The sequence below is a fragment of the Sarcophilus harrisii genome, chromosome 2 (assembly GCF_902635505.1).
Source record: "Sarcophilus harrisii chromosome 2, mSarHar1.11, whole genome shotgun sequence".
Classification (NCBI taxonomy): Eukaryota; Metazoa; Chordata; class Mammalia; order Dasyuromorphia; family Dasyuridae; genus Sarcophilus; species Sarcophilus harrisii.
In genome coordinates this window covers 183,353,544-183,380,516 of record NC_045427.1, presented here as the reverse complement: position 1 = coordinate 183,380,516, position 26,973 = coordinate 183,353,544, and the positions used below count along the sequence as shown (strand labels likewise).

The 26,973-nt window shown below is 34.8% G+C and overlaps 1 protein-coding gene across 2 annotated transcripts in view; it reads left to right on the top strand.

The window, feature by feature from the left end:
- Window positions 1–4,881: 4,881 nt before the first annotated feature.
- PXDN (peroxidasin) overlaps window positions 4,882–26,973 on the top strand; it is a 140,741-nt gene continuing 118,649 nt past the window's right edge. For both annotated transcript variants that reach the window (XM_031951167.1, XM_003757904.4), the window contains exon 1: window positions 4,882–5,405. In XM_031951167.1, coding sequence (XP_031807027.1) covers window positions 4,897–5,405 — 509 coding nt within the window. In that variant the 5' untranslated portion in view covers window positions 4,882–4,896. The remainder of the gene's footprint in view (window positions 5,406–26,973) is intronic.

Genomic DNA, 26,973 nt, shown 5'->3' with positions numbered 1-26,973 from the left:
AGTTTTTATCCTGTTTTATTAATAAACTTCATCTTCTTTTCTCTGAGGTGGCTATTTCTGATTGGCAACATTCTGACATTGGGTTCATCCTCAATACCACAGCACTAATGCCAGTCACTCTAATGGAGGTAGATGGAATTAGTAATAAAACTTGGAGTTGCTAAAAAGAGATTCTTCCTTGCAGTGATCCATCTTTCTCTGAATTTCTTTTGCACCATTGGGACTGGAAAGTGTGTTCCCTTTAATCAACCAGAGACACAAATTGGGAATTTTTTTAAACTGTTGAATGAAGGCTAGTGTGGATGCTAAAAAAGATAAAGTATTCCAGAAAGCATTAAGGCACCCTCCTCATAACCCTAATCACTTAACATGATGTATTTCCAGGAGAGTTGACAGAAGAAAGGGTATAGAGTGGTCCATTAAGGCCATGCCATCATTTCCATGTTTCATGTTGAAGATGTTTTACTCATTTAGACAAGATATATCTGCCTTTGTTGACACTGGTGCCATACTTTTGGTTTTAAATCCTTCTGCTTTTCCTACTCCCTTTCCCTGGAATCATAAGTATGTTACAGTTGTGGGGATTTCAAGACCATTTTTTCCCTCCTTTTATTGGAGGAATTAATGCCTTTCACCCCTTTGTACTGTCTGTGAAGTCTCTAGTCATTTACTAGAGTGTGATCTGCTCTACAAATTACAGGTCACTATTTCATTTAACCTAAAGGAGATCTTTTCCTTATGCCTTTTGTCCCTGACACTCTGCACTTCTATAAGTGTTTCTGGTAATTCACCATGTCAGAGACTCTTCCCCTCTCTCTGTTAGCTGAGTTGCCTTGCATCTCAGATCAGATTCTCAAATACAGGTATTAGAAAAAAAATGCTGGGAAACTCACCTCACCTGATGGAGGGAGGTCAGCAACTGCAGTGGAGCTACCCACTGTCCTCAACAACCCTACAACCCTGAACATTCTGTAATCTTCCCTTCTAAAATGGAGGAACATCACCCAGGTGCAGTACATTCTGCCCACCCTTTCCCAGCACCAGCAAGTAGCTCCAGCCCCAGTAGTACCTGATCCCAAAGCTCAGGATATAAACTGTATATAAACTCAAATTCTCTGAAGTTTCAAAATTGGACAATCAAATTTAAGTGATTATACCAAACTGTACTGTCAATTATTTAGGAACCTCTAAATTTGGAATTAGCGAAGCAGAACCCTTTTTAGAGCTATCTTGAGCATAAGCATGCTGTCCAAGAAAAGATATCTTACAGATCTGATAACTACATGAGACATCTGGGATTCAAAATACTCTGACTAAATGGATATTGGGAATGGGTTACTAAGATACAAAGAAACTTGGTGTTAATTAATATTGGTGACCGTTATTGTATATAAACTCAAATTCTCTGAAGTTTCAAAATTGGACAATCAAATTTAAGTGATTATACCAAACTGTACTGTCAATTATTTAGGAACCTCTAAATTTGGAATTAGCGAAGCAGAACCCTTTTTAGAGCTATCTTGAGCATAAGCATGCTGTCCAAGAAAAGATATCTTACAGATCTGATAACTACATGAGACATCTGGGATTCAAAATACTCTGACTAAATGGATATTGGGAATGGGTTACTAAGATACAAAGAAACTTGGTGTTAATTAATATTGGTGACCGTTATTTTGGTCTTTTGTTTCAAGATATTTAAGTTTTTTTGGTTACTTTGGTCATATGTAAATCTTATTAGAACTAGTCCATTGTGAGTCTTCTAAGTAATTTGATCTGTATTTAATGTAATTATGCAATTATGAGAATTGCAAGAAAAATTTTATTGCATTTTTTAAACCTAGACCTGTGTGGCTGCATCATCTCTTTGAATTGTTCAGAGACTCTAAACTAAGGCCCTGTATTATACTGACCAGAAACAGCAGATTCAAAGATTGATACAAGCAATTTCTCTGAGACTTCCTACCACATCCTTCTGAGTACCACCATCGTTGCTCTTACCTCATCTGAAGAAAGCCCCAGCTCCTGAGTGGATGGCAAAACCTTCCAGAAACCTCAATGTTTGAAACTAACCCAAAAGTAGCCAACACCCAGATGAAATGGCTATCACAGGAATCCAGAGAAGGGCTGAGTATACTGTCCTAGTATTTTTTTTCCTTCTTCCCCTTTGTTATATGCCCAACCACCAAGGCTCTGATTCAAGTTGGTACTAGCATTTTCTCCCTCTACATTTTGGACCCTTCCTCCCATTTTCTGCTTGAAAGCAAATAATGGCTAGCAATACCTGGGACATACTTCCCCATAGGTCCCCTAAAGCAATTAACCCCAGGGGTACTATCTTTTAGCATGCTGGTTTATACTCTTTTATTGGCCATAATGCAGGGGTTTTTTCAGATCTCCTCTCTTTAATCAAAAGGAGGGAATATCAAAATGTTGGGAGACACTCTGTCTTCTAGAGGTAAGGCCCAGCAAGCAGGCTCTGCCCTGAGTTTGGTATAACAACAATCTTTTGTGTTCATCCTCTGGAAAAATCACATAATTATTGTGTTGCTTTGACCAGAGAGTAGAGTCAAGAGAATGAGAGGAAAGGTAACAGAGTCACCTATTATACAAGATCTTTTTTTTTTAAATAGCCTTTTATTTACAGGTTATATGCATGGGTAACTTTACAGCGTTAACAATTGCCAAACCTCTTTATACAAGATCTTTTCAAGGAATTTAGCCAAAAAAGCCGGACAGGTTTGCTATGATAGCTAGTGAGGATTGGATGGATTTTGTGAGTGTTTTTTGAGAATGGGGAGACATGGGAATGTTGATAGGGAGTGGGAAAGCATTTGGTAGGGAGAGATTGAAAATAAATTAGAGAATAAAGATGATAGGACAATCTGTGGAAGAAGACAGAATGTAGTGGATCTAGACAGCAAGGTTTCATGATTTTTCTCCTTCAGCAGCATCTGTGTAGGAGCAAGGGTGGTAAAGGACTCGATTTAAGGTTGAAGCTTGATAGAGTAAGATTGGCAATACTATGGAGGGGGGCAAAGGACTCAAGAGAAGAGAAAGTGGAGAATTGAAATTGCATCAATGGATCAAGATGGGGAAGGAAAAAGAGTTCAGCTAGTGCAAGGGCACTTTCTGGGAAAGACTTGAGGGGTCATGGGATTGAAGATCATGGAGTGGAGTAAGACCAGATATCAGTTATCAGAATTTTGATTGAATAGTAAATCTTATTTGAGTAAATACCAAAAAAAGAGAGGTTACTGAGTTTTAATGATAAGAGAACCTGGAAACAGCAATAAGGGCCAAGTCCTCTACCTCTATCCCTGGAAATAAAGGGAAATGGGCAGTGATAATTTGAAAAATATTTAATCAATGGGTCTCTGAATAAAAGCATATTCACAACAGACTTTAAATTTACTTTGTCATATTTACATTTTCTTTATTTTTTCCTTAAATCTAGACAAGCAACAACCCAAGATCTTAAATTTTGGTCTGTAGCATTTGATGATTTAGGAGGTTTAAATGCTCACACTGAAAATTTAACAATTGGTCCAGCTAATACAAACTGACATCAGCACATCATTGAAGCCAAGTTTCAGTTTTTAGCCAAGATGGAAGGAATAGGAAAAAAATCAAGATTTGAGATGTAATGATCTTAGAGATAAGATGTCACACCTTCCCACCTCCCAGAGAACTTTATATGTAGTCTCTAATTTATTTGTCATATTGTGGGAAGACCTGGAGAAAAGTTGAAGGGGGGAGGGTGGAGCTGGAATGGATGGTTTGTGATTTCTGTCATTGGAGAGAACATCACAACAATGAGAACACAAATCCATTTAGTATTTAATGACAACAATTTATATGTAATTTGCTTTTTTAAAACTATATCTCTCTACCAGACTATATATTTGTTTCATGAGGATTTCTCTCCTAACAATTATTGCTTTATTAGCTCCATTGTTGAACTTTTTTGATACTGGGGATCATGCAGAAATACAATGCAGCAAACAAGGAGACTTCAGTGCTCATAGACTCGTGACCTTTCTAAAGTATATTTGCCATGAGGGAGAAAGTTTATACTCGTGTGTATAATCCCTTATAATCCCTCACATTGAAATTATTTTCTCCCTGCTCTTTCTTGCTTGATACTACCCACAAGGAAGCCACATCCACACTTTAAAGAGGAAGACAGATTGAAGCTTGTCCAGAAGAGGGCAAGCCAGGATTAATAAGAGGGTTGGATATCATGCTTACAGGAACGGACTAAAAAAACTGAGGATGTTTAGTTAGAAGAGAAAAGGGGGAAGGGATGATACAGGTCTTCAACTAGTTGAAGGATAATAGGATGGACGGCTGCTTGGCTCCAGAGGGAAAAACCAGGACCAAATAAGTGAATGTGGCAAAGAGGCAGATTTGAGCTCCTTGTAAGAAAGAATATCCCAACAATTAGAACTATATAGAGTGGAAATTGATGCTCCTAGGAGCAGTTCTGCCTCAACTAGACATTTTTAAATTGAGACTGGATGACAACTCTGCCAGAATAGAGAGGAATCCTGATGGGATATGGGACTTAATTTAGAAATTTTAAATCTCTTCCCAAAACAGATACTGCCATTCAGGGAAGCCATGAGAGTTCTGTAGCTTCCCCTTCTCTGAAGCTTATATTGTAATAATTATCAATTTATTGAGCTACAGCACGTGTTCAATATTTGCCCATTGAGACAAGCGAGAAAGTTAGGTTCTGTGCATACAAATTTCAGACAGACTCTCAGATTAGTCTCTTTCACTCCCTCGCTCCGCCCCTCCTCCCCCACCCCTCCCTCTCCTCATACCCCCCTGCCCTCTCGCTCTAAGTGTCCTGCTTCGGTGGGTAAAGGGTGGGGAGAGAACCTACAGCGCATGTGCACAGCTGGCCGGACCCCCCCCCCCTCCACCTTCCACCTCTCTGCTCCCCCTTCCCCCTCCCCTCTAGGCAGCTGGGGAAATCCGCTCAGCTGCTGCCTCTGCTGCGGCTGCGGCTGTGTAGCCAGGGTCTGGCTTTGTACAGGCAGCCGAGCCGGGTGGAGCAGGGCCGGGACCAACTTGGGTGTTACTCATCGTCGCCGGCTCTCGCACCCCCTTTCCCCCCTTCCCGCCCCCTCTCGGCAGACTCCCCTCGATCCTTCACAGACTACTCCTCCCGGGGTTGCAATGGCCCGCTCTAGAGCGGGTCCCCCGCGTTGGCTCCTGCTCCTACTCTTCTGGAGCGCGGGTGTCTTTGTAGGGGTCTCCCCTCAGCTGAGCAACAGCGGTGGGGGCAGCAGCAACGGAGGGTGTCCCAGCCGCTGCCTCTGCTTTCGCACGACGGTACGATGCATGCATCTGATGCTGGAGAGTGTCCCTGCTGTCTCCCCCCAGACTTCCATCCTGTAAGTGGCTTGCCGAGGGGCTGAGGGGTGGATAATGAGCTTCTTCAGGCTTCTCTGGGGAGAAGTAGGTTGCGATTAAATGAGTTGTGGAAAATTTCTGGGGTGGGGGGAAGCGAGGAAATCAATGAATGAGTAGCTCGTTAGGGTTTGGGAGGTGAGGTTTGCCTTAGAGTTTGTTGTGGAGTGAAGTGGGTGGGGATTGAGGCATCTGGCCCCGTAGCTCTTTGTCTTCTTTGGCCCCATACTTGGTAAGACTTCTAGTAGCCGGATCTGAGTCTACAACGATTCTTCCTGGGCTCCTGTTTTATGGAGAGGGAGTCTCCTTTGTTAGCATCTGGAGATTCCACCATTGAATTTGGAAGCTGCGGGAAGCAACAAGAGAAATCCTCACTTTGCCTTTCCAGTTCTTTTTCTTTTTCTACATCTCATCGCTCCCTACCAATCATTCTTCCTCCCACCCCCATTTCCAACCCGCATTCTTTCCCTCATTTTCTTATGCTTCAGCTCTCCCCTCTCCTTCCCTAATATCTCTCTTCTTCTCCACTTTTCTTCTCCTCTCCCACTTTTTTTCTTTCCTACTCCTTGTCTCCTCCTCACTCTATCTGCTACCCCGTCACTCATTCTCCTCCCTTCTCCTGTTCCCTCCCTATATCCAAGCCCTCCTACATCTCCTTCCACTACTTCCTTCTATTCCATCCTTTCACCCTTCTCTCCTCTTTTCTTTAATTTAACGCAGATAATTTTCCAGCTCCGGAAAAAATGTGGTTTCCTCCTCTCTCTGTGATTGCTAAATCTCTTATTAACCTCTTTACCTGGGTCTAGCCGGTTTCCACAAATTAGATGCTGCTGCTCCTTTTGGGTTTTCTCCTGAACTCTTAGCTTGCCAAGTTTTCCAGTAATTTTACCACCTAGGGCATACAGAGCTTTTCAGAATTTGCAGAACAAGTTCCTGTGGAGAAAGGCATCAGAAGATATTGAGAGTAACTTTTCAGAGTCTTCGACACACCTACTGCATCTATCTGGAAGTGGTTTGTTGCTTGCAAACCCTTTGATTCATTTAAATGCTTTGATTTACTTTCCACATGAAGCAGGCTACTATATGTGTGTGTGTGTGTGTGTGTGTATGCATATATATTTATATATAATATTTTCTTCTTCACATTCACGTTAAGAAAAGTATAGCTCACAAAAGATTCTCTCCAAACATAAATGCAAATCCAGTGTAAAAAGTACCTGCTGTCTTGGGGCTTCCCCAAGGAAAGTGTTTCCCATTTTTTCGAATTTGTGTGTTTTCACTGGATACAAAAATGCCACCAGAGTTCGCTACAGGATTTAATGTATTCACAGGATTTGTGATTAAACTTTGATGAGACATTTTCAGAATCCATAAAAGCAGCCATTCATTTTTGATATTGAATATAATTCAGTGACCTATAGCTACATTTTGGACTGCCAAAAATAGTTTTCACTTTTCTTGGCTAAGTGAAAGAAGTTTTGGCAGATGGAATGGGGTCCTGCAGAAGTTGTAAAAGTTTTAGTGAACTATTCAGGAAGTGGGTGGTTAGTGTTTCTTACATTTAAAATAAAGTACATTTACAGAACACCTTTCATACTGATCATTGATTTTTTTTTTGTAAGCTTCCTGTAGTTTTCCTTTGGGGGGGGGGGCCTGGGAGAGGGTGGTAAGGGGAAGTGGGGTCAATTATTGTCTTTAAAAGTTGTTCTCCTTAATGATTCGTTTTTCCAGCCTGAATTGGTGGTGCTCCTTGTAAATTCAGTGGAGCAGCTACAGTATTTTTTTTTTTTTAAGGGCAGGGCAAGGTTTCTTTGGTTGTGGGTATTTTTAATTCTTCTGTGAGTCAGTGGAAAAAACTGGGACAATGCAAGTATTATACTCATCTGGCCAGACTTTAATATTTCTAATATAAGCTTGTCTTCCAAACCTTATTTGCTACTTGAAAGAAACTTTAAAGTGTTAAGTATCACTTTAAAGGGGATAAAGGGGTATGCTATATGCCCTGCTTTACAGAGTATTAATGTTAAGTAAATATTAAATAACTTTGCATTTCTAAAAATAGTATAAGGCATGAGGTCAGGGGTACAGTATGGTAAAGAGCTATGATATATCTTTGCTTTCACAATTTACCACTTTCCATGGAGTGAGGGAGAGGAAGCAGTCACTGCTGTGGAAGGGGCACTGAGAGGTTATGAATGAGGATGTTCAATGCCCTGACTTTTTCATTTATTTATGATATAGATAACACTTTATCTATATTACATATATTATAAAATATGAATAGGAGTAAGATGAAAACATATTTCTTAATTCAGTTAGGTAAACTAATAGGGCAATAAATAAACATTATTAAATGGATACTAAATTCTAGGGATACAGAAAGACAAAAGACAGTCCCTGTCCTCAAGGAGTTCATAATCTAATTGGGAGAAAACAAATATGTACAAACAAACTATATACAAGATAAACAGAGGGGAGGCTACTAGAATAGAAAATTGGTTCCTCAATGAATGGGGGAAGCCAAAAAAGAATGAATTAGTGTTAGAAAAAAATATGAATTTTTTTCTTCAACAATATTTTTCAGAAGTACCTTCTCTGGCTCCTAGACCCTGTTTTCCTTAAGCGGTTTGGGAAACATGAAGTCTTTTCTGACCCCTCCAACCTCTAATGACCTCCCTCCCAAATTACCTTATATTTTATCACTTTGTATTTATAGTACATATGTATATACATACATGTGTAATATTAATCTTCTATTTGTATCGTATATATTTTATATTCTGTTATCTTCCTCATTAAAATGTAAGCTCAGTTTTTGAGTAGGATTGATTTCATTCTTTTTAATTTTATCTACTAGCACAGTATTTAGACATACTTAATAGATACTTATAAATACTTGTTGATTGATCGTAAAGTTCTTCTCCAATACCATTCAGCATGAGAGTAGCCCAGGGTTCTCAAGGTAAATCCTTGAAAGGTCTGGCAACTCTTAGCAAGGTGGAAAGAAAATTTGAGATTATGGACATGGTTCATGCAGAGTGATTCATTCTTTTGGCCACTACAACCTCTGAAGACAACTTATTTGAAATATTGAAGTATCTTTCAAACATATGCTCAGAAAAAAGGGATTTTTTTATGATTTGAGTAATGGTTTGAATCAACTTGTCATTCAATCTCTATTTGACATTCAAATATAACTGGAAGAGACATGAAATACTAAAGTATAAACATGTAGGAAACTTGTAAAATGACACTTATTAACTCTTATATTTGGTTTTGATATCTGCAAACTTGTAACTGTTTTAGGGAACACCGTAACATTCTACTATATATTTTCAAAGATTCTCAGTGATGTAATTGGAAATAATTTGTTGGCTTAAAAAACACCCAATTCATTATTACAAGGTAATGGTTATGATAGTAATTCTCTGGAAGCAAGTACTAAAATTAAAGTATAACACAAAAACAAATTCCTCTAATTAATCTTTTAATGCACTTATTTCCTACTATGGTTAGTTTCCTTCAACATACCTTGTTTTCCTTTCCTTCCTTCCTTCTTTCCTCAGCTTTTGAGATAATAGGAATCTAGCCTTGAAAAAAACCTTTATTGAAATCATTTTCTTCAAGATTCAGTTCAGGTGCTACTTCTTCCTTGAAACCTTTCTTGATTCTTCTTTCTCTAGCTACCTTATTTGAAAGTTATCTCTTGATTCAGGCCAGTTACAATGGTCTTGTGATGAAGAGAGCCATTTGCACCCAGAGAAAATTGTGAGAATTGAATGTAGATCGCAACATAGTATTTTCACTCTTTTTGTTGTTTGCTTGCATTTTGTTTTCTTTCTCTTTTTTTTTCCTTTTTCCGTTTTTCCTTTGATTTTTCTTGTGCAGTATGACAATTGTGGAAATATATACAGAAAAATTGTACATGTTTGACTTATATTGTATTACCATCCCAAAGGAGGTCATGGAGGGGGAGAGAAAAAATTTGGAATACAAGATTTTGCAAAGGTGAATGTTGAAAATTATCTATGTATATGTTTTGAAAATAAAAAAGCTTTAATAACAAAAAAGTTATCTCTTCCTTCTCAAATTTTTCTTAAACTCTTTGGCTCTTTCTATCATTGCAATCTGCTTTGGATCATATTACTTGTTCAATGTCATCTTGAATCTATACATGCTCTGTTGGACTATAAACTTCTTGGAGGTCACATTATTGCTTTAATTATATTTGTGTTCTTTGAACAAGTGTTTTCAGAGGGGACACTTAATTATCTTGCTAACTACAAATTGCAAATTTTATGTTTCATAATCTCAACTGGCCTTTATTATTAGCAAGGTAGTCCTTATATACCTTTTCCTAATTCATTATTCTGCTCACTGTAGTGGCTATCACAGAATTTAAAAATCTATTCTCCAACCTCACATGGCATCTCTTTATCTCACCATCTTGGTTGAAGGTTCTGGCTTAATACTTCACTGGAGAAAGAGAGAGAGAGAGACATAGAGAAAGACAGAGGGAAAGAGTCAAAGAGAGAGAGAGAGAGAGATACCTGGAGCTCCCCCTTCTCCCTTTCTCTTTATCTTAGGTCTGTAAAATATATTTGCTTATTTTCTTCTTTATCCCTGTTTCATAAGAAGAGGTCAATTTTCTTCTTGCAAAGGCTAGCCCTTCTCCCTCCCCCATTCCATCCTTTCATGTAGATTGTTCCCTCTATCAACCCTAGTCTCTAATCTTCAAACTTTCTCTGTTGACTTTTTAGCAGTTGTTTTACAAACAAAACCACATTTCAGTCATTCTTAAAACACACACACACACACACACACACACACACACACACACACACACTCACACACCCTATGCGGGCATATAAATACCCTCACTTCATCTTAGTTATTCCATAGCTTTCCTCCCTATTATGGCGTAGGTGAAGGAAAAGAGTTAAAAGGAAAGGAAATCCTTAAGAGGTATAGAAAATACCTCTTGGAAGGTTTCATATCTGACAGCAATGGAAGAGTGACCTTTGTGGACACATTACCTTTATTGGCATACGCGAATGCTCAGAAGTCACCTAGCAACTTGTTGCCTTCTTTTAGGTAGTCTGTGGCAAAATGTCTAACCACCTCTCAGGTTAGCACTGAAATTGGCTGTTACATTTTATTCCAGTCATCCATTCAATCTCTAGAGCCTTAAATCAACCTGAGTTTCCCTGAGATCTTCCTTGGAGATCATGTCACAGTCTAAGAAATGAACTTTTAATCCCTTTAGTTATTTCTATGGCTCTCGTTAAGACTTGCCCACAAAATTACAGGTATCCTCTTCACTTTACAAAATGTATTCCAGAAAAACTGAGTGAAGATAATATGATTTTCTCACTGATTGCTATTCTAAAACAATCCTACTCTGCTTTGCCCTATTCTATCCTGCTCTGCTGTGTCCTTGTGAATATGCCATTTTTTGGCAGATGCATGAAACAGGTATAGCAGACTGGTATGCCAGACAGAGCAAAGTAGCTGCCTTAAAAGGTGATTTTAAAGCACTTGCTAGATTCCTACAACTTTAGAGGTTGAAAGATCTTTTAACATCTGACTTAAACAAGATCATATTAAGTATTTTGTGGCATGGTCAAGTTTAGAAAGAGGTCTCAATTTCTAGTCCAATGCTTTTTCTCATATAGAGCATTTTTGGAGGCCAGGGAAATACTTTTTGCATTTCCCTCCACTGTTTTCTGCTTAGTTTAGAAGAATTCTTGTTCCTTTTTTGAACACTCAAGATTTTCTTTCCCCCTCTTCTTTTAAAATGGATATTTATAATTTCTGTGGAGTTTGTCTGAAGTATTATTCCTCACCATTATTGAACTATCTTAAAAACAGTATGAAATTAAGCTATGTATAACAAATTCCCATACTTTATCAATACAAGTTTCTGTGTTTTAGAGTTTACTTAAATGAAGAATCTTTCTACTGTTTGACAAATAGGGAAGTGAAAGATCTCTCTAAATTTTATCAATGATTTTCTAAGTGATTTGAAAAATACTAATATCATCCTGGGAAAATTTTGTGCACCCAAATTTTCCCAATCTCACAGTGTATTTCTCTTGCTGTCACTCATTTGAGGAATGCCATCAGACTTCCTAGAATGGGATTGTTTTTTCAGTTTTACTAACTTCTCATAATGTGATTTATCCAGAGCAGAAGAAAATTGTGAGCTTTTCCTTAAGTGAATGCTCAATGTTATGGGTCATTTTGAGTGACCAGATTGCTATGTAGTGTGAAAATGATTAGTCACATTGGGATCCATAATAGATGTTTCAGGCCAGCTGTCTCAAACTATAGAAAAATATGCAATTGTAGAACTTGTATATTGAAAGTATTCTCTTTGTTAGAGCTTTGGCAGGCTAATCTATAATGTAGTAGAACTACATTTCTGAAGAATTTATTTCCCTTAAAAAAAAGAAGCCTTCCAAACCCTTCAATCAAAACCCTTTATTGAATGGCCTGGAGGCCTTTTTCTGATCCCTCCATGAAGCTTTTCTCCTTTCCCCTTCTTATAACCTTAATAATAATAAAGCTTTGCATTATAGTAATTTAAGATTCACAAAGTATACTACAAAAATTGTTTCATTTGTTTCTTACAAAACCCTTGTGAGATTGGTGCTTTGATTCCTATTTTATAGATGAGGAAATGAGTCAGAGATTAAGTGATTTACACAGCATTTTACAGCTTGTGTCTGAATTTATTAGTAATTTAAATTCAGGTCTTCCTTATTCCATATTACTATCTCCCTATTTAATTTGTACATATTATTTATTTAAATGAATATATGCTGTTTTCCTTGACACAAGGAAAGCTTCCTAAGGAGAGGGATTTTCATTTTTTTCCCTTGTATCTCCAGTTCATGGTCTTTGGAACATAGTAAGTGTTTATTTGTTCAATTCCAAATACTGAATAGTCTTTGAGGACAAGCAGAATGTATCAAATTCATCTTCTGCATGGTAGTCTTTCAAGATGTTGAGGACAGCTATCATGTACAATAGTCCTAAGCCTTCTCTTCTTCATATTAAGCATCTACAATTTCATTTTGTGTTACTGCAATCTCCAATACTCTCACTTTACTGATTACCTTTTTTCCTTTGTAAATCAGATTCATACCAGGAGAAGAAATCGATCAAAATGAAATAGAAAAATTATGGTTAATGTTGAAATATTTTTGGATTCTGGAATTGATCGTTTTCTTAGCTGATTATTAGAAAAGTAAGTAGAAGGGAAGCCAACATGGAGTAGTGTAAACAGTGCTGTATTTTCTGTCAGTAGAACTCTCCTTCTTTCAACTTATGTGATCATGAATAAATCACACTGCTTCTCAAATTCTCATTTCCCACATGTTTAAAATTCTGTTATTGGCCTAAATTATTTTATCTCTACTCCTTTGTTGTTAATTCACAGAACTAGAATATCCAGAGAATCCAAAATTCCGTCAAGATCTTCATTTAGAATTTCTCTCTAGGTTCTTTTCATGCAAATGAAATACAAGGATGTATATTATTTATATAACTTGCATATAACTTTTCTAAATTGGCATATATTTTTCTCCAGCTGCTTAAATGTTAATCACTTAATTGATTTCCTTGGATTATTTTTTTGATGGTGCAATGTGAGAAGTTTGGGAGTCAGGGGACCTAATTTCCTCTCCCAGTTATGTCAGTAGCCAGTTATGTGACTTTGGTAAAGTCATTTGACTTTCTTGAGTTTCAGTTTGCTCATATGTAAACTGAGAGAGCTGGGAGAGATAATATCTAATACTCTTTCTACTCCTACCCCCCCATATTCTATGATTAATTGTTTAAATGATGATATCCCCCATATTCTATGATTAATTGTTTAAATTATGATATTTTTTGCTTTTTAAAGGAATATAGAAGGATTGTTAAGAATAGTTGATCTTCACTCTCATATAAGAATAATCTAACTGTAAGCCAGGTTTTTCTGATGGTTTAGTAGTTTTCTTAAACCTTTGTGCTGTTGAATAATTTTGGAATCATTCATGGGAGCTAATGAGATAATGGTTGTGATCAACAGTGTCAAAGGTTCCAGAGAGGTCAAGTAGGGTGAGGATTGAGAAAAGGCCATTAGATTTGCTAATTAAGAGATAATTGTTAAATTTGAATCCAGTAGTTAAATTATGAAGTCTGCTGCTAAACTCCAGAGAATTGAGAATGAAAGGAAAGGATAATGAAGCTACCTATTGTAGATGTTCTCTTCCAACATTCATCATTCTTTTTTTCCTGCCATTTTAGCCAATCTGAGAAATTGCATTGATACTTTAGAGTTGTTTTAATTTGCATTTCTCTAATCCATAGTAATTTAGAGCATTTTTTTTCTGTTCCTAGAAATGGCTTTAATTTCTTTGTCGGAAAATTAACTTTTATATTCTTTGACCATTAATCACTTAGGGAATGGCATGTATTCATATAAATTTGAATCAGTTCTCAATTTTACATATTTTATTTATTTATTTAGATATTTTAGAAATGAGGCCTCTATCAGAAGCACTGGCTGTAAAAATTTTTTCCTAGCTTTCTACTCACCTCCAATTTTGGTTACATTGGTTTTATTTGTACAAAATCCTTTTATTTTAATGTAATGAAAATTATCCATTTTGTGGATACATTATTTGATCATAAGAATGATATCATAAATAAATTAGGAAAATAAAACATAATTTACCTATTAGATCTTTGGAGAAGGGAGGAATTTATGACCAAAGAAGAACTAGAGAATATTAAGAAAAGTTAAATGGACAATTTTGCACAAACAAAACCAACAGAAACAAGAATAAAAGGGAAGTACAAAGCTGAGAAAAAAAATCTTTACAGCTAGTATTTCCAATAAATGTCTAAATTTCTAAAATGTATAAAGAACTATGTCAAATTTATAAGAATATGAGTCATTCCCCAATTGATAAGTGGTCAAAGAATATGAACAGATACTTTTCAGATGATGAAATTAAAGCCATCTATAGTTATATGAAAAAATGTTCTAAATCACTATTGATTAGAGAAATGCAAATTAAAACAACTCTGAGATACTACTTAACACCCCTCAGATTGGCCAAGATGACAGGAAAAGATAAATGATAAATGTTGGAGGGGATATGGGAAAACTGGGATACTAATGCATTGTTGGTGGAGTTGAGAAATGATTCAATCATTCTGGAGAACAATCTAGAACTATGCCCAAAGGGCTATCAAACTGTGAATACCCTTTGACCCAATAGTGCCATTACTGGATCTATATCCCAAGGAAATCATAAAGGAAGGAAAAGGACCCACATGTGCAAAAATAATTGTAGTAGCTTTTTTTTTATGGTAGTAAAGAATTGGAAAATAAATGGATGCCCATCAATTGGGGAATGGTTGAACAAGTTGTACTATATGAAGATAATGGAATATTATTGTTCCATAAAAAAATGATGAACAAGCTGATTTTAGAAAGGTCTGGAATGATTTACATGAATTGATGCTGAGCGAAACAAGTAGAACCAGGAATACATTGCACACAATAACAAGAATGTGCAATGATCAAGTATGAAAGACTTGGTTCTTCTCAGTGGTTCTGTAATTCAAAGCAATCTCTATAGTCTTTGGACAGAAAATCCCATCTGTATCCAGCAGAAGAACTAAGGAGACTAAATGTAAATCAACACATGCTATGTTCACTTCTTTTTTTAAAATCTTTCCCATGGTTTTTTCCTTTTGCTTTGATTTTTCTCTCCTAACATAATTCATAAAGCAATGTGTGTTCAAACTAAATTTAAAAAGTTGTCCATTTTGCATTTCATAACGTTCTCTAGTTCTTCTTTGACCATAAATTCCTCCCTTCTTTATAGATCTGAAATTACCTCTTCCATTTGGTTTATAGAATCACCCTTTATGTCTAAAGCATGGATCCATTTTGACCTTAATCTTGGTATAGAGTTTTAGAGGTTGGTCAATGCCTACTGTTTCCAGTTTTCTCAGCAATTTTTTCAAATAATGAGTTCTTATTTCAGAAATTGGAGTTTGTGTTTTATCAAACACTGGATTACTATAGTCATCGATTATGTTCACAGTATCATAATCATTGATTAAATTCACAAGACACATTGTGAACTGAACCTATTCCACTGATCCATTACTTTGTTTCTTAGCCAGTACCAACTGGTTTTGATGATCACTGCTTTATAATACAGTTTTAGTTCTGGTATAGTTGGGCCATCTTCCTTTGCATGTTTTTTTTTTCTTTAATTCACTTGAAATTCTTGACTTTTTGTTCTTCAGATGAATTTTATTATGACTTTTTCTAGCTTTATAATGTAATTTCTTGGTAGTTTGATTGGCATAGCACTGAATGAGTAGATTAATTTAGGTAGAATTGTCATTTTAATTTTTATTATATTAGCTTGGCCTATCCATGAGCACTTGATATTCTTCCAGTTGTTTAGATCTGACTCTATTTGTGTGAAAAGTGTTTTGTAATTATGTTCATATAGTTTCTTGCTTTGTCTTGGCATGTAGAATGGCAAATATTTTATATTTTCTACAATTATTTTAAATTGTATATCTCTTGATGCATTGTTGGTAACAGAGAAATGCAGAAAATTTATATGGGTTTATTTTATATTCTGCCACTTTGCTAAAGTTGTTAATTGTTTCTTACAGTTTTTTAGTTGATTCTTTAGGATTCTCTAAATATACCATTATGTCATCTGCAAAGAGGGACAGTTTTTTTTGGTTGTGGAAGAGCAGGGCTTGGCATGTGATTTCATTAATGTGAGTGAAAGTTTTACTGAAACATTTGCCTTTACTAAGGCAAATCTACCATTAGATTCTAAAGTTGCAATTTATTATCTTATAAAATTTCACAGGAATGCTAAGAAGTTAAGGCTCTAAGATTCTTTATGATCACAGAGTTAGTCAGAGGCTTAAAAACCTGATTCCCAAGCCTTCCCTTTATCTTCTACAGACTACCTTGAATATTGAATCTCATAGATCCCAATTTGTGAATTGTTGATTTTGATTGTTGTATGTATTCAGTGAGTGCTGTATTCAGTGAGTAGCTTCCCCTTTTCTAGTTTTTATAATTTTTACTAAATAATTACTTTAAGATTTATCTGAAAACGGATTAGAAAGAATAATATTAGATTGCCAGGTAGTCTTATTTAACTTTTAAACAATGGGAACTATACTGTGCTTTAGTTAGTCACTTGTAACTATCTCCAGATGACCAAAGTTTTTGATTAGTCATTCTCAGTCCTTGTTTGTCTTTTTATGACTCCATTTAGGATTTTTGTGTCAATAGTATTAGAGTGCTTTGTTATTTTCTTTACCAGCTTATTTTACAGATAAGGAAAGTGAGGCAGGCCAGAGTTAAATGACTTGCCCACAGTAACAGAGGTAGTAAGTATTTGAGGCCAGATTTGACTTTAAATTTTAAATTTTTATTTATTCAAAAATTTTGCCCAGTTATATTCAAAACAATTTTTTACATTTGTTTTTAAGATATTTGAGGTCTAGATTCTCTCCCTTATTCCCACCCACAATTAAGAAACCACATGTGAAGTTATGCAAAACATTTCCATAAAAGTCAAGTTGTGAAAGAAAACAGATCTCCCACCCTAATGAAAATAAAAGCCCTCAAGAAAAGTTAGGTTAAAAAGAGAGAAATAGAGAATGCTCGAATCTGTATTCAGATCAAATCAGTTCCTTCTCTGAATATTTTTCATCATAAGTCCTTCAGAGCAGTTGTGGATGATTGTACTACTGAGAATAGCAAAGCCATCTACAGCTGGTCATCCCAGAATATTGTTATTACTTTGTAAATTTCACTATATTCATGGAAGACTTTCCAAGTATTTTGTTTTTTGTTTTTTCCTGAGAGCATCCTGCTCATCAGTTCACAGAGAACTATAATATTCTACCACAAACACATACCACAATTTATTAAGCCATTTCCCAATTGATGAACATCCCTTGAATTTCCAGTTTTGTTTTTGTTTTTGTTTTTTGGCCCTGAAAAGAGAATTGCTATGAATATTTTTGTATATATACACATTGTTTTCCTTTTTTTCCCCCCTGGTTTTTCTGTATCTCCATTCATATTCATGCTTAGTTGTTATGTTGTAAGATCAAAAGATATGCATGAATTTCTAGCTCTTTGGGCACAGATCATATCTTTTGATAATTTATCATTTGGGGCAAGGCTCTTTTTTTATTATAACTTTATTGACAGAACATATGCATGGGTAATTTTTTACATCATTATCCCTTGCACTCATTTCTGTTCCTATTTTTCCTTTCCCTCCCTCCACCCCCTCCTCTAGATGGCAGGCAGTCTTATACATGTTAAATATGTTATAGTATATTCTAGGTACAATATATGTGTGCAGAACTAAACAGTTCTCTTGTTGCCCAAGAAGAATTGGATTCAGAAGGTAAAAATAACCTGAGAAGAAAAACAAAAATGCAAGTAGTCCACATTCATTTCCCAGTGTTCTTTCTCTGGATGTAGCTGATTCTGCCCATCATTGATCAATTGGAACTGAATTAGATCTTCTCTTTGTCAAAGAAATCCACTTCCATCAGAATACATCCTCATACAGTATTGTTGTTGAAGTGTATAATGATCTCCTGGTTCTGCTCATTTCACTCAGCATCAGTTCATGTAAGTCTCTCCAAACCTCTCTGTATTCATCCTGCTGATCATTTCTTACAGAACAATAATGTTCCATAACATTCATATACTACAATTTACCCAATCATTCTCTAATTGATGGGCATCCATTCATTTTCCAGCTTCTAGCCACTACAAACAGGGCTGCCACAAACATTTTGGCACACACAGGTCCCTTTTCCTTCTTTAGTATCTCTTTGGGATATAAGCCCAGTAGTAACACTGCTGGATCAAAGGGTATGCACAGTTTAATATCTTTTTGGGCATAATTCCAGATTGCTCTCCACTGTGGTTGGATTCATTCACAATTCCACCAACAATAAGGTTCTTATTTTTTATAAATTTGATTCAGTTTCCTTTATGTTTGAGAAATGAGGCCTTATTAGAGAAACTTACTTTGAATCTTTTTTTTTGCAATTATTATTGCTAACTGTATTTCCCCCCATTTATTCTCTCTCTCCTTTTACCCTGTCTCTCCTCAAAAGTGTTTTGCTACTGAACACTACCTCCCCCAATATGATCTTCTCTTTTATCACCCTCCTCTTCTTCCCATATTCCATTCCCCTCCTATTTTCCTGCAGGGTAAGATAGATTTCTATACTCCTATTGAGTATGTATGTTTTTTCTTGAGCTAATTCTGATAAGAATAAGGTTCACTCACTCCTCCTTTACTCCCCCTCTTCCATTCCACTGTAAAAGCTTTTTCTTGCCTCTTTTTTAATGGCAGATAATTTGCACCATTCCACTTATCTTTTTCCCTTTCTCCCAGTACATTTCTCTCTCACCCCTCAATTTCATCATGTATTAAAAAAGATAATATCCCTTCACATTCAACTCATATTCGTGCCCTTTGTCCATATACACTCCTTTTAAAAAATAAATTAAAGCCTTTTATTTACAAAACATATGCATGAGTAATTTTTCAACATTGACCCTTGCAAAACTTTCTGTTTCAAATTTTTCCCTCCTTCCCTTTACTCCCTCCCCTAGATGGTTGGTAGTCCAATACATGTTAAATGTTAAAATATATGTTAAATTCAATATATATCAAATACACTTCTTCTAACGGCCATAATAATGAGAGCATTCTAATGAGTTATAAATCCCATCCTCCTACGTAGGAATGTAAGGAGGTAAACCTTATTAAATAACTTCCTTATGATATCACTTTCCTGCTTACTTCCTTATCCTTTTCTAGAGTCCTGTATTTGAAAAATCAAATTTTCCATTCAGCTGTTTTTTCATCAGACGCACAAAAATTTATTTACTTGAAAACACCTTTATTTCATTGAATGACTACCTTTTCCTCTGAAGAATTATACTCAGTTTTGTTGGGTAGGTGATTGTTGCATTGCTTTCCAAAATATCATATTCCAAGCCCTCTGGTCCTTCAATGTAGAAGATGCTTAATCTTGTGTTATTTTGACTGTGGCTCTACTATGCTTGAATTGTTTCTTTCTGGATGCTTGCAATATTTTCTCCTTGACCTGGAAGTTCCAGAATTTGGCTGTAATATTCTTGGAAGTTTTCATTTTGGAATTTCTTTCAGGAGGTGATCAAGGGATTCTTCAATTTCTATTTTACCCTCTGGTTCTAAAATATCTGGACAGTTTTCCTTAATAATTTCTTGAAAGATGATGTCTAGGCTTTTTTTTTTTTTTTTTTTTTTTGATCATGATTTTCAGGTAGACCAGTGATTTTTAAGTTATCTCTCCTGGATTTATTTTCCAGGTTAGTTGTTTATCAAGAAGCTATTCTACATTTTTTTCCTATTTTAAATTTTTTTATGGCTTTGCTTTATTGTATCTTAATTTCTCATGACTCATTAGCTTTAATTTGCTCAATTCTATTTTTTAAGAAATTATTTTCCTCAGTGAACTTTTGTACCTTCTTTCATAATTGACCAATTTTTCTTTTTTTAAGATATTCTCATTTGCTTTTTGTATTTCCTTTTGCTTGTGGCCAGATTTGAACTCTGTCTACTCTACCACCAAGCTGCCCAATAAAATCAATAATTCCTATGAAACATTGTCTATAATTTACTGAAATCTTTTTTTAGGATGAAACTGACATTCCAAATAAGTAGCAGCTTTCTAGTTTGACTGATTGTTGCTAGTGTATACTATTCTTACAATTGCCATATGTAATTTTCATATCTTCATTTTGAAAATGGTTGTTTGCTTCATTTAATCATTCATTCTTTAAAAAAGTATTTGAGTACTGATCATAGATACTTAGGTACACAGAGAATAACACATAGAAGCATAAACCCCTGTCCTAACATACTGATCATGCTCAGTTCTTGAATGATTTCATATTTGAATAAGAGGAAGCAGCTGACCAGTGGTGGTGGTGTTTATGTTGGTATATTTTGGAATAGGAGCACGGAATGTTCACAGTTACAACTTCCAACTTGTCTAGTTAGTTAATTATTTTCTAAGTAGTCACTGTGTATGGCATGCCTGCCTTAATATGGAGTATTGAGGAACCCTAAAGACTTGTTTCTGATTGCATTTAGTTAAAGATTCTGTTTGGCTTTTTATTCCTACTTATTTTTTTTTTTAATTTAGGAGCATCTGAATTAATGACTGAGCCCATCTTAAATCCATTTTTCTCTTCCTTACATTCTGTTGTTTTTCTTTGGATCTAGACTCTTATGCTGTCTCACCCTACCTTCTAGGATCACATTTGTGTCTAGTAGGTATATAGCGTGAGTATGCATTGGAAGTTTATGCATTAACTATCACTTTGACATGTGTCCTAAAAATTAGCCTTCTGTCATTGACATGTAGGGCAATTTACTGGAAAGTTGGTAATTTTGTTTTATCATCTGGGTAACTTGAAATTGTTACTAAGTCCTGCCACTTAAAGGAGCATAAATTATGCCTAACCTCACTTCTTTTTTCTGAATTCATGCAGTACATGTAGCACAGGGTCCAGAATCAGAGGACTATGTTAAAATCATATAAGTTCTTGAGTTTAGAGATTATTTCATTAGAGATCATTTCATTATTTATATTTGTATTCTCAGTGCCTAGCTCAGAATTTGGCAAATAATAGCTGCTTGATAAGTGCTGGGTGATAAGGTCATATTCATTGTCTTTATATGTTTGCATATATGTTTAAAGAGAGTTGCAAAAATTATTAAATCTAATTATATTTTAAGTTATTAAAGCTTAAAACTGCTAGGGCTTTTAAGTTTGGGATAATCTTTTTATGCGTTTGTATATAAAAAATTATTATAATGTAGTACTATGCGTTTCATTTGATCTATAAAATCTTAAAAGAATTTGAGAAGGCTCTTTAGTAGAGTTGGATAATGCCTCCATGAGAAATCTGTCAAAGCACATGGACAAGAATTAAACAAGAAGAGAGAACATGAGTAAACTATTATTATACTACAATATTATTGGATGGATTCTATGTTGATGAAATTTTTGATTTCTTGAATAATATAATAACATATAATAATATTGGAGGTCAACAGTAGAAACCTGTCAGATGTTTGTGATTACCTGGTATTGTTTAATCAAAAAATTTTGATGGATATATCATTTTGAACTTGTAGGCAAATTTGTTAATGACTGATGAACAGTTCTATTCTTGACTTCTGGCACACATCTACATTTTAATTGTCTGTGTTAAGGTGAAATAGGTTGGATAATTGAAGTGCATAGAAAAGAGCCAAGCCTTATTTTAGCCAAATTGGCTAGATGATTGTTTTTCCCCACTGAAACCTTTATTTGATTTGTTCCTAAATGGCCAAACTAGCTGACTCAACAGATGTCACTCAGCATTTATTATGTGTAAGACATTATATTTTATAAATAAGTAGTGAGATAGTAAAAGGATGGCAGTGGGAAGAAGATATTCCAGTTGGATAGTCAGCTCTTGGAAATCAAGAATTGGTAATGTTTTGGTAACATTTTGTACCTAGTGTTCTAGTCGTAAGTCATCTAGCACTTTTAATAACAATGAAATCCAAAGTTTGTGTCTATGCATATCCACTCTTGGGAATATTTTTAGTTCTTCCCATTTACTTTTCTTAATTCTTACATTGTTGTACGAATACATTAAATTCTTGGAAACTTGCCCCATCTAGATTTTCTCTTAATTCCCCATAGATATTAATGGTCATTGTGTCCTGTGAGGGTAAAAAGTTTAAAAGCATCAAGTTTGGTTTTATGTGTATAGATAGACATGCTACATTAACAATTTCTTTTGGAGATAATTTCTGATAACTTTTTTTTTTAACAAGAGATACAATAATACTGAAGTAGATTATGAAACTTAAAACTTTTGCCATTTAATTGTAAAATCTTGCCTATTTTCCTTTCATGAAATCTCAAACTTCGCCAAGAATATCTTTTCATCACCTTCTAACATTTTCTCAGCCTAACATATCCTAAAGAGCATGGCCAGATTCTTTTCCTTGAAGAACTATTCAAGGAATACTTCCTACTTCCTCACATTTCTCCAGATGTTTTAGTTATACTTCAAAACCAGCTTGGCTCTATCCAACTTATAGAACTCAATGTTCCTTTTCTGTTCTCTTCCTTTCCATCTTATTCCCCCACCCTCTCCATCCTTTTCCTTTTCCGTTTTCATGTATGCAAAATGGCACATTATCCATAATACATCCCTCACAGGGATGATAAAGTAGATAATGTAGATTGTGTTTTGAGAATTTTAAAGTATTATATGAAAGTGAGATTTTTTTTAACTTCTTGAGATAAATACCTGTCTGTTTGCTTTCTAATTCCTTAGTGCCTGACTGCTTTTTACCTTCAGAGAATCTGTGATCTTATCCATGTAAGAATTCCACTTGCCAGTCAGTGTATGATTCTTGGAACAAATTCATACATAAAATATCTATACAACAAACTGATGTTTTTTTCCTCTGGATCTTCTAGTAGTTCTTTAGCTGACTATTTACCTTTCATTCTTTATAGTCAATCTTCCCTAGTAATACATTAAAGTCATCATTGAGAATATGTGTAAAAGATTACTTAACTCTAGTATGTCTCTTTTACTGTCTTCTGAAACTGACTATTTTGAAGTCATGGGGTTCCATAATTTGGAGTCATATAATGCTATTGGGAGACTATTAGTATTAAAATGATTTTTTCCCCTCAGGGACCAGTTTGGGATCATGGATAAGGCAATGCATTTTCCCTCATGATCCAATCTGAACTCTTCCCCTTTTTTAGTTCTAATTCAATGCATTTTCTGTCCAAAATAGATGTACTCTTGTTAAAAAAAAAAGCTATCAGAAATTATCTTCAAAAGAAATTGTTAATGCACGTACAATGAGATAAACTCATTGACCTGCTTATGCAACTTTGTGTCATAATCAGGGCAATATCCGTTCTTTTTTTTTTAATGGGAATATATTAATTTTTGACACGGTTATTTCTTAGCAGATAACTATTTCTTTGATATAAAATATACTCCTAGAATATACTGAATTTGTTGAAAACTGAAAGACTATATTTGATAGCCTTTAACTTTGATAGTGTGGTGCTAATATTGACTCATTTTTGAAGTTTTGTTGTTTGCCAATAGTTTGAAGCAGTCATTTCATTTGTATGGGAAACTCCCAATATGGAAAAATCCTTCACTAATAAACATCAGCAATTCTTCCTATATCTTATAATCTTATAATATATAATAAGAACTGCTTAGAGTACTCAATTAAAAAAAAACTATTATGTATCAAAGGCTGAACTTGAACACAGGTCTTCCTTTTTCTAATATTAGGTCTGTCTGTTTTATGCCATAGTACTTTTATGCCTAGTAATTTTGAGATTCTTTACTTTTTTGAAGATAGTGTATACTTTTCTTTTGGCTTTACTTTCTTCACTTTGCATCTCTTCATAAAAAGTCTTTTCATGTTTCTCTAAGTTATTTTCATTCATCATTCCTTATACCCTAGTAATATTCCATTACATTTGCATATTATATTTTGTTTAACAATTTTTTAGGCTCATGTTACTTTTTTACCTTTTTGTTTCACAAATTATTTATTTGTATATATGTATTTATGCATATATACATACACAGACATATATAAATAGTTTTATACATGTGGGTCTTTCTTTTTGGTTGAAAACCTTCCTAGAAAATAGTGCCAGTAGTAGAATTTTGGAGTGAATGAATATAACCATTTTGGTAGCTTTTCTTGAATAATTTTACATTGTTTTCTAGGTTGATCAAATTTTTTTCCCTCATCCACTTAATTTTTTCTTTGTGTGTTGGTAGTTGAATCTCTTTTAACTTATTTTAGAAATTTATTGAGAAGATTGTGTTCTGGGAGTGAATGAATTTGATATAATTCACATATGTCTTTGTTTAATCAGTTCTTTTTGATGACTATAGTGTGTTTTCTTTATAAATATTTGAAATTTTCAGCTATCTACTTACAGATCTAAAAACTAACCAAATAGTCCATGTCTATCACTAACATAACAATGACAACCTTAATTTCAGTCTTGGGCTCCTGAAAATGCTGATTTTCTTATAAACACATTTAGTATTTGATCACTGCCTAAGCATTGATTCTTTTGACCTGAAAAGATATAGAAGTACATATTCTAGGGTTGGAAAAGTCCCTAAGAGATTGGTCATCTAGTCAACTCTCTGCCTTTATATAAATAAGTTAATATCCCCACTTTAAGAATGGGTCATCTCGGGGTCCAATGAAATTAAATAATTTGACTATGATAACCTAATGATTTACCTTAGTGTTTCCCTAGAAGTAGGATCTCATTTTCCTTTCCACAACTTATCTTCTTGTATAATTTTTGTTCATATTTTCTCATAAATCCTCCTCAGAAGCTCTATCTCAAGAGATGAAATCCTTCCTCTAGACATATGATATTTTATGGATAACATTGCAGTACATAGAGTTGCCTATCTTTTATCCTTCTCACTATATGATTGATTCAACTTCTTTTCTGGTCTTACATTATCTTTGGTGATAAGTACATTTTATACTACTTTTAATGTGTTAGTTTTATTTATAAATATGCATCAATACATTTATGCTATTCTCTCTCTCTCTCTCTCTCTCTCTCTCTCTCTCTCTCCCTCTCTCCCTTCCCCCTACTCCGCATTTTCTTCCTCTTCTTTTTCCATCTCTCCCTCCTTTCTCTTAAGATGCTTCTACCCACAAAACTCCCTTCCATTGCCCTATGGGTTACTTGAAAATCATTAAATACAGCTGTTAATAGAACAAAATTAATTTATTTTATAACATTTATATCTTATAATGTCAAAATATTTTTGGAGTTCAATGTGTTGCAGCTTATTTTCAGTAATAAGGTCAAGGATGAAGACTGTTCCTTGCAATGATTAGAATATTTAGCATTCTTTATAATATTGGAACTGGTCCAGTTAGTGACTAATTTATTTCTTCTCAGAGGAAACTTTATTTCTTTGCTTTGATGGAACTCCAGTGACCTGGAAGTTAATGTACCATTTTGTTCACAGGAGCAGAAATTCTTAAATAATTCTCTAAATGCCCAAGGAATACTTTACCCAAACAATTCCCTTCACAGTAGTTTTAATTTAAACAATTGTTCCATATATTATATAAGACAAGAAAGTTTGACTTAGTTTTTTCCACAAAGTATTTCTTGTTTTTAGTAATTTTTCATATAAAATCTAAAAAAAAACCCCAAAACTGATATGTAGATTTATGGTTTTTTGTTTATTTTTTAACTTTCCTCCCCAGATTATAAAGGAATTAATTTTTTAACAATAGCTTTTTATTTTCAAAATATGTGCAAAAATGGTTTTTGACATTAACTTTTACAAAACTTTGTGTCCCAAAATTTTCTTCCTACTTTTCTCCCATCCCTCCCCTGGATAGCAAATAATCTACTATATGTTAAACATGTGTATTTCTTCTGTATATTCCACATTTATCATGCTGCACAAGAAAAATCAGATCAAAAAGGAAAAAAATATATTAAAAAGCAAGCAAACAGCAAAAAAAGGTGAAAATATTATGCTTTGATCCACATTCAGTCCCCATAGTCCTTTTGTGCTTGCAGATGACTCTCTCCATTACAGATCTATTGGAATGGGCATGAATCACCTCACTGTTGAAAAGAGTCTTATCTGTCAGAGTTGATTGTTATATAATCTTGTTTGTTACTGTGTACAGTTTTCTCCTGGGTCTGCTCACTTTACTTAGTATCAGTTTATGTAAGTCTCTCCAGGCCTTTCTGAAATTATCCTGCTGATCATTTCTTGTAGAATAATAATATTCTGTCACACACCCCCACCCCCACCCCCACCCCCAACCCCCACCCCCACCCCCACACCATAATTTATTCAACCATTCCCCAATTGATGTCAACCACTCAGTTTCCAGTTTCTTGCTCACACAGAAAAGACTGCTACAAACATTTTTGCCCACATAAGTCCTTTTTTGTGGTCTATTTGGGATACAGGCCCAGTAAAGACACTGCTGGATCAAAAGATATGCACAGTTTGATAGCCCTTTGGGCATAGTTCCAAATTGCTCTCCAGAATGATTCAGAATGGTTCACAACTCTATCACTAAGGTATTATTATCCCAGTTTTCCCACATCCCCTCAAACATTTATCATTATCTTTTCCTGTCATCTTAGCCAACATGAGGTTTATATAGTGGTACCTCAGAGTTGTTTTAATTTGCATTTCTCTAATCAATAGTGATTTAGAGCATTTTTTCATATAACTAGAAATAGCTTTAATTTTTTCATCTGAAAATTATCTGTTTATATCCTTTGACAATTTTTCACTTGGGGAATGGCTTATATTCTTTTTTTAATTTTATTTAATAGCCTTTTATT